Genomic DNA, 8273 nt, shown 5'->3' with positions numbered 1-8273 from the left:
CACTTCCGGTAGTTTGTTCTCCACCAAGCAAATATAGATACAAGATCGCATCGCACACGGAGGGAAGACCCCGGTGGTGACAAGGCGGGACTTGGGCCGAGGAAGAGTGCACGTTTTTCGTCTTCGATACAACGTTGACGCGGAGATCCCCCGACAGCTTTAGATGCTGCGGTGCTCTTACAAAGGGTGGTGTGCGAGAGAGAACACAATCTGTCTGTTTGGGAGAGAATTGAGAAAGGGGGGCAGGGTGGCGTGCGGTGGTGTTTCGTGCTTGGGGCCCCAATGCCAGGCCGGACTCGGTCGCGGAGACGAGACACCTGCCGCGGGGCTGCTGGGGGCGCTTCGAACCCCTTCTTGGGCGTCCCCGGCCCCACCGCCACCATCCCGCCGGAGTTGATGACTTATTGAGCGATTGGTTCGAGCGGCACATCGCCTGATGTAAACATCGCGGAAGATAAGGGGCGCTGCTGGCGGGCGCTGCGCGTGGCGGAGGCGCCGTGGCGGGCCCGGGCGCGCGGTCTCCTCCGGGCAGCGAGCCGGCAACCGCTAGAGCAATGCGTGACAACTCCTCCACCTACCTCGTCCACCGCTCAAGTTTGTACATCACCCCGTGCCCCCTCCCACCCACGGCCGGCGGCCGGGCCTTTAGTCCGGGCTCGTCGCCGTTAGCGCGGAGTTGGCGCGGAGTTGGCGCTATCGCGGCGCGCGGGAAGAGCCGCGCGGCTATTTCTGACGAGCTGTCGATAACGCGGGCCTCGCTCGCGGGCTATTCAGCTCGAGTCTGAAGGACGGTGGCGTAAAACTCGACCGGCCAGGCCTCCGCGGTTCTACCGGTGTGTTGGGCCGTATATTCGGCTGACGACGCCTTTCTGTTTGCAGGGTCCTGCAGGAAGAGCGCCTGCGGCGAGGAGGCGGCCTGCATCCCCAACAAGGACCGGAGCCGCGCCATGCACAAGTGCGTGTGCCCGCACGACCTGTCGCCGCCCGACCACAGCATGCGCTGCACCAGGCAGACGGGTGAGCTGAGCGCCGAGCTCCCGCGGGCGGTAGGCCGGCCGGCCGCACGGCTGTGCGCCGGGCCGGTATCTCGCCCAGGTAAGGCGCCCCTAACGCCCCCCGCCTGCTTGCAGTTGCAGTGGCCGACCTGGCGCCGGTCGGACCCATCCACCTGCACATCGCGCCCCCGGCCCAGGGCGGCGCGGCGCCGAGCCCCATGCCGCCGTCCATGACCACGAGGGACCCCTCCGTCGGACCCATCAAGGCCAGGGGCGTGGGCATGCACTGGGGGATCGGCGTCGGGGTGTTCTGCGCCGCCGTCATCGTGGCCCTGGCCGTGCTGTGGTACTCGCGCCAGCGGTCCGTGCGCAGCCGCAAGAGCCAGACGCCGCGCAGCCTCAGCAAGGGCCCCCTCGGCTCGGAGATGTTCCTGCCCAACCCGCAGTACGCCCTGGGCATGGCCGGCCTGGGCGGCGACCCGCTGCGCGCGCAGCAGGGCGGCCCCACCGTCACGCTCATCGACCAGCGCGCGCTCAGCTTGCAGGAGAGCATCGGCGAGGGCTGCTTCGGCAAGGTGTACAGAGGTGAGTCGGAGAGGACCTCGCTTGTTGTGATCGACTGATTAAGCGAGAATATACGACCCGCGCGTTGGCGACGGCCTTAGCTTCCTGCTCGAGTCGACGTGTCATCAGAGATGAACTCCCAGCGGCGCGCTGCGCTGTCGACAGAGACACTGAGGTGCATCGGGTGTGGTGTGTCCTGCGCAGGTGAGCTGCGGGTCGCGGATGGCATCGCGCAGACCGTGGCCGTCAAAGTGCTCAAGGAGTCGGCGACGACCGAAGCCGAGGAGGACTTCATGAGGGAGGTGGAGGTGATGAGCGCCTTCCAGCACCCGCACATCCTGCGGCTCATCGGAGTGGTGCCAAGGGGTGAGTTGGGCAACGGCGCGTGCCTGGCAGGAGTCTCAGTGCGGCCCTTCTGACCCGAGGGCTCACCCGACAGCTTCAAATACACTCAGTGTACCGGGTGATTCACTGGAGGAGACGCATCAGGTGCGGGTAGGTTTGCCTACTCCTCGCTCTGCAAAGCGCCATGGCCACGGCCTCTTAGGTAGGCAAACGCGCCTGCTGCGTCGACCTGCGCCTTTCCTGAATCACCCGGTTCAAGCTTGCGGTCAATCGGTTGGCTATTCAACACTACTCGCCCCTATGCTATATTCGTTCTGACCACCGCATGGTCCTTCCTATACAGAGCTCGAGTCCGCGCCGTGCATGGTGTTCGAGTTCATGCCGTTCGGGGACCTGACCGAGGTGCTGCGGTGCTCGAGCAAGAGCCCCTGGGCGGCGCCGCGGCCTGGGCTGCCCCCGCTCACGCCGGACGCGCTGCTCCACATCGCGCTGCAGATCGCCCTCGGCATGCGCTACCTGGCCGCGCAGCGCTTCGTGCACCGGGACCTGGCCTGCAGGAACTGCCTAGTCGGCCACAACCTCGCCGTCAAGATCGCGGACTTCGGCATGAGCAGGGACGTCTACACGTGCGACTACTACAAGGTGAGTTGTGATCGTGATAACGAAGGGGTTGAGCAGGGCGCGTCGTTACGTGAAAACGCGTCGTAACGTGTGACGAAGACGCCCAAACTCTAAACAAAATTAAAAGCGTTATTAAAGCATATCCAGCTTTCTGAATGTATTTCAAACGAGATAATAATTTTAAAACTTTCGAAAACGCCTCAAAAATTAATTGAAATTACAATTTTATTCTTTGTTTTGGGCGTTTTCTTACGCGTTACGCTACGCCGCCCTCGGTTTGAGGCGAGACCGGGCGACACAGTGGTGCCTGACCGCGAAGGGGCTTTCCTCCTCCAATTTGTCGTCTGCGAAGATAAAGTTGTGCACGCGTCCGCACTGCGGGCAGCAGCTGTTGTGCGATTACTTCGACGAGAGCCGAACGGCAACAACAACAAATTTGTCTCTTTATTTGTAGATGGGTGGCTCTCGGGCGCTCCCCGTCCGCTGGATGTCACCCGAGGCACTCCTCTACGGCCGGTTCACCCTCGAGTCGGACGTGTGGAGCTTTGGCGTGGTGCTGTGGGAGGTCTTCACCCGCGGCAAGCTCCCTTACTACGGCCACACCAACGACGAGGTAGGCCAAACCTGCGCCGCGGTGCAAATTAAGGCGGGGGGGCTGAATCAAGGCAAATGCTCACATTCCGTTTGGTCCGCAGGCACTCAAGCTGGTCCTGCAAGGCGTGCTGCTGCAGCTGCCGGACAGCTCCGAATGCCCGCTGACTGTCATCGACCTGATGCGCTGCTGTTGGAAGACAGAGCCACGGGATCGCCTCCGCTTCCCCGAGATCTGCGCTCGCCTGGAGGAGGCTCTCGAGGAGGCCATCAAGGGCATTCCTCTGCTAGAGAAGCACGACGTCGACGATGACGACGGTGACATCGGCCTCCCTAGACCGCCCGGCTTCGTCCCCTCGGACCTGCCGCCTCTCAGCGTGTGGTACGGTGCTACGGCCCCCGACACGGACCTGGAGGACATGGACGTACACGGCGCGCGGCGGGGAACGCCCGGGCCCGAGGAGCAGCTCCTGGACCCAGACAACTACCTCCTGCCGCGCGCCCCGGACCCCAACCGAGTACCGTACCTGGAGCCTATCGCAGACTGAGCGCCCGCATAGCAGTCTTGTTACCTAGTCAAAGGCGAAGCACCCAGAAATTCGTTTCCTTCAGTGTATCTCCAAACGCAATGAAAGTACTACCTCTTGTGGAAGTGTCAGGCTAATGGCAATAAGAAAACAGTAATACCCTTCCAACGGCAATGAGTCGGTCATGGCCATTCCAAAGGCAGTATTCATTGACAATTTTGGCAATGAACTTTCATTGCCGACAGTGCGGCAGGGTTCGAATTGCAAATAAGTTTAAGGGAAACATACTTTTTTTGCGACCATGGCCAAAATTGGCAATGGATACTGCCTACTGCCTTTGGAATGGCAATGACCGACTCATTGCCAATGGTGAGGTATTACTTTTGTCTCATTGCCTGTGCGCCGTTCATTGACAAAAAAGTTAGTACTGCTCTTAGCCAAAAAATGGCAATGATCAATAATACGTTTAAAAAACAGTGTTGATGCAAGGCAAAACTGCCTTGCGTTCCAGAAATCGACCTGGCATTAACACGTTGAGTCCCAGGGGGGTATCAATCACGTGTGACCATAAGTGTGGTCACGTGGGAATCAACGTGTTTAAGAAATTGCCTAAACTCAAGGAAAATTCTTTCCTTTATGTATATTATTACTCTGAAACAATGGAATTTCTTTGAACCAAGGAACAAATTTCCTGACGTTATTTTAAAGAACAGTTTTCTGGGTGGAGAACGCAGTCGTTGTGTGCACGGCTCAGAGCAAATATATTGCTCTGAAAAACTAAACTACGAAAAGGGTTGGAATCTCAAATGCAGTCATGAATGGGAAGGGAGGGGGAGGGTGGATCACACGCCATCATGGATGGTTCTGTCCCATAACTATTTATTGTTCTAAGAGAGTTGACACTTATAGTTCGTAAGCCTTGTACATAAATTGTAAATAGTGACAAATGACCATGTATAAAATAATGCCCTCCAAAATCTTTGTAAGACTTAAAAAAAGTACCTGATATGTTAGTGAACATCTAGTGCGTCTACATTTTCAACTTCTGCAAATCATAAGGGTGGGTTCAGAGAACACGAAACGCAAGCGCCATTTCACGCGCCGTGGGCTTCACGCAGCAATGAGGGACCGACTTGACTCTCGTCACGCCGGGCGCCAGGCGTGAACATCACGCTCGGCATGATAATCGAGCTCGCGTTTTGGGAACTCTGAATGCCCCTTTATATAGTTCTATCACAGTTTACCAGACAGCTCTTCTATAAAAAACAAATTAATTGAAAAGTATAACACAGTAAACATTATCAACTTCTTTGAGAATGATCGACTCCGGATCGACTACTGGTTTTGTGCATTTATCACAAGCTGCGCAGGAATTAAATTAGTACAATTTTTAGAATACATTTCCTGTGGTGTATTTTCATGGTAGTATGACGAGAAAGTCTGCCAGATGACTGATTTGTAATTGGCAATAATAAAGTTACCCACTACATAACTTAAAAATATTTTTATTTCACCCTCTGCATGCCAAAGTTAAAAACACCATGATGTAAATAATTACTTACTCTTAAATTAATAGATTGACTGGCAACAACCGCATTAAATGGGACCGTTTAACAGATAGCAATTTTTACCTTTTTTCTACTGCTAATTAAAATAAATCAGCGCTGAGAGCGTCAAATGTGAGATCGAACAATGTTAAGCGGGTGGTACATCACACAATGTTGAAGCGTCACTGGGAAATCAGACGATGTTCATAGGACTCATCTTAATTTGAAAAGAATCTGAAATATTAATCAGGACTGACATTGATGTGTCCACACTAACTCTTCCGTGCCATACTTTGCAAGATGAAGTTGAGGCGAGATGAGTTATAATGCAACGATAGCAGGAAAACAACTTAAAAATAGACAGTAAAAAAGAAGCTATTTTAAAATACACAATAAGGATGACGCACATAGGAAACATTTGACAGTCTTACCCTCACACACCAGTAATACTAGTAATGTCTCCACTCTCCAAGGATTCATACAAGTAGAACAAATGCCCAAATGCCTCCAAATCGCCTATAATGATCTTCAACCTTAAACAAGGTAGATGTACGCCAGACCACGTCTCGCGTAACAGGCTTAAACACTGTTACGCTGCGACGCGCCTGGCATACATCTACCTTGGCCTGCGGCGCTGACGCCCGAGTCGGATAGTGCAAAAATGTACACAAAGATACGGTCCTCCGGCCCGTCAACGGCCCGTCACTTCGACTAAGGGTTGTACATTTTTTCGCTTATTTTCGTCAAAAATACCCTCTAGGCCCTCAACGGTTTGAGCTAGAGCAAAACGGACAAAATTTTCGCCCAAAGAGCTCTACTTTCATGCGTTGCCCCTCAGGAAACCATAAAAAAATATTTTTAAAAAACGTCATTTTTGGGACCTGTTATTTTTGATTTTTTTAAAAGCCAATTTTTGAGCTAGAATGTTCATCTTCGAACTCGATCTGTCGTTTCATGACACAAAACGACCCTGAAAATCCCAGGTGGCTCGCTCAATTCGTTTTCGTGTTTTCGTGCGGACAGATACACAGACAGACAGACACACAGACAGACAGAAAAAGTTTTTTCCTACCAGACGGAGTAATAGGCTTCGCTAATCGCTCAGCCAACAAAAGACATAAAACAGATTGACACAGAATAGAGAAGAAATTTTCTTTTTCAAAATTCAGTAAAACCCCTGAATGAACTGAAACAAACAAGCTATTCACCAATTTTTTATCACCACTTTCTGCGCGTAAACTTTAAAAGAAGATATCCTACAAAAATAGAAGCACACACTTGGGACCTCTTTAAAGTAATGTTCATGGCACCCTGATATTGTTAGTGTTAAGACATCTCCTGTGTTGAGAAATATACACTGGGATTCCATCCCTACACCTACAGTGGCTCACAAACTAATTTTATTGACAAATATAACGAAAATGTAATTTTGGGAGATAAAAACCCCCTTAACAAGCATTGTCATTGTCTCTCTGTCGAAAACAATCATCCAGCACAGTGGAACCAGTCCTAATTAAGGAGCTACAGCGCATGGAAAATGGAAAACCGCAAATTTAAAGAACGAACCGCAAATTTAAAGAACGCAAGCGTTTTAGAGCATTTTCTATTTGTTTACATTTATTAGTTTCAAAAAATAATACCAATTTTTCCTAGTGCTAAGTCCAGAAAATGTGACATATGTAAATTAGGGCTAAAGCAGCAAATTCTGACAACGGTTTTGGAGCGACCAACTATTCTAAAGAAAATAAGGGAATAAGGCGGGGAAGTGCATAGGTAGGCCACACATTCTGCAGCTGTGGCTTGTGGGTGGCCTCACAGTGTCTGTCAGGGGCTTGAGAGCCGCACGGTTTGGCCGGCGGAAGGGAAGACCCTCGAAGGTATTCCGCTGTAAGCAAACCGGAACCTATACATAGAAACAAGCAGGCCCGCCCTTCCGCCAAACGAAGATGCCAGCTCCGCTTCGCTCCGCCGGCAACTCCGTTCGGCAGGGGCCGGGCCTGCTTGGCCTGCCGGCGGCGATGGTCGGGCCTGCGGCCCGAACATTTCTGTCACGCGATTTGCTGAAGAACATGATCGAATGATGTAGCGGGCCTTTCTGCTTTGAAAAAGCTATCCAGCGGGCTTATGCAAACGACCTCTGTGTGTCTGTCTGTCTGTTCCACTAGAAGGAGATGTGCTAGAGACTTCAAATTTTCAGGGTATCTTAAGGTCCACTCCTAGAGAACGAAACGCCTACGGCAAATCCTGGCAACCACCCCCAAGGGTGTGAATGGGGGTATCCAAGGTTCAAAAATTCTTCCAAAAAGTGTTTTTTTATGTTCTCCATCAGTGTAACTCGTGAAAGTGTAAAGCCCTTTGGCCGAAAATTTCGTCCGTTTTGCTCTATCTCTAACCGTTTAGGCGCTAGAGGTTTTTTTTTTACGAAAATAAGCTAAAAGTTGCCATAGTGAACAATAAGTTGTAGAAAACGTTAACACTGCGTGTTAACAAATAGACGATCCGAATAAAAGACAATCTAATACAAAATTATTTTTACTAATTAATCAAACTTGGAACCCATCACCCATCCATCTCCTATAATTTCAGTGACCATATACGGGTCTACTCATAAATGATGGGTACTGATGGGTTCCTCATAGAAGCACTCTAATGCCTGAAAAAATTGTGAAAATGTGTTTATTGCATTACTGAACTTCCAATTTACATTTTGCAAACTTGGGCTGCATCAAGACCAGCAAAATCTGAAGTGATTGGTGATAGGTGATGGGTTCTAGGTTTCATTGGAGGCCCACCTTTAGATAAGTTATATTAGACTTGGTATTGTTGCAGAACTATGGATCTATTTGCAAGGTTCAGGCGCAACATTGGGGAAAGGAAAGTGAGGCGTCTGCCAGAAGATCTGATCCGTGGACAACTCTACACTGTCATTCGAATGGAAAGGAAATTGAGTGATTTCAAGGATAAAGATGGGAATCAAATCTTCAATTTGATTGCCCACTTTAGAGAGAACTCTACAAATTTTTATGTCTCTATGGGATCTGACCATTATAATCCGTCTGAAGAGGAGGTTAATGCGTTCAATG

The 8273-nt window shown here is 51.2% G+C and overlaps 1 protein-coding gene across 1 annotated transcript in view; it reads left to right on the top strand.

Annotated features, from left to right (window-relative positions):
• LOC113207112 (BDNF/NT-3 growth factors receptor-like) overlaps positions 1-5135 on the top strand; it is a 16978-nt gene extending 11843 nt beyond the window's left edge. The window contains exons 2-7 of the mRNA XM_052274445.1: positions 880-1017; positions 1131-1580; positions 1764-1925; positions 2248-2546; positions 2980-3138; positions 3221-5135. Of these exons, the coding sequence (XP_052130405.1) occupies positions 880-1017; positions 1131-1580; positions 1764-1925; positions 2248-2546; positions 2980-3138; positions 3221-3664 (1652 nt within the window). The 3' untranslated portion in view covers positions 3665-5135. The remainder of the gene's footprint in view (positions 1-879; positions 1018-1130; positions 1581-1763; positions 1926-2247; positions 2547-2979; positions 3139-3220) is intronic.
• The last annotated feature ends 3138 nt before the right edge of the window (positions 5136-8273 follow it).

The sequence above is a fragment of the Frankliniella occidentalis genome, unplaced genomic scaffold, assembly GCF_000697945.3.
Source record: "Frankliniella occidentalis isolate FOCC.00 unplaced genomic scaffold, Focc_3.1 Scaffold395, whole genome shotgun sequence".
NCBI lineage: Eukaryota > Metazoa > Arthropoda > Insecta > Thysanoptera > Thripidae > Frankliniella > Frankliniella occidentalis.
This window is presented reverse-complemented; position numbering and strand designations above follow the sequence as displayed.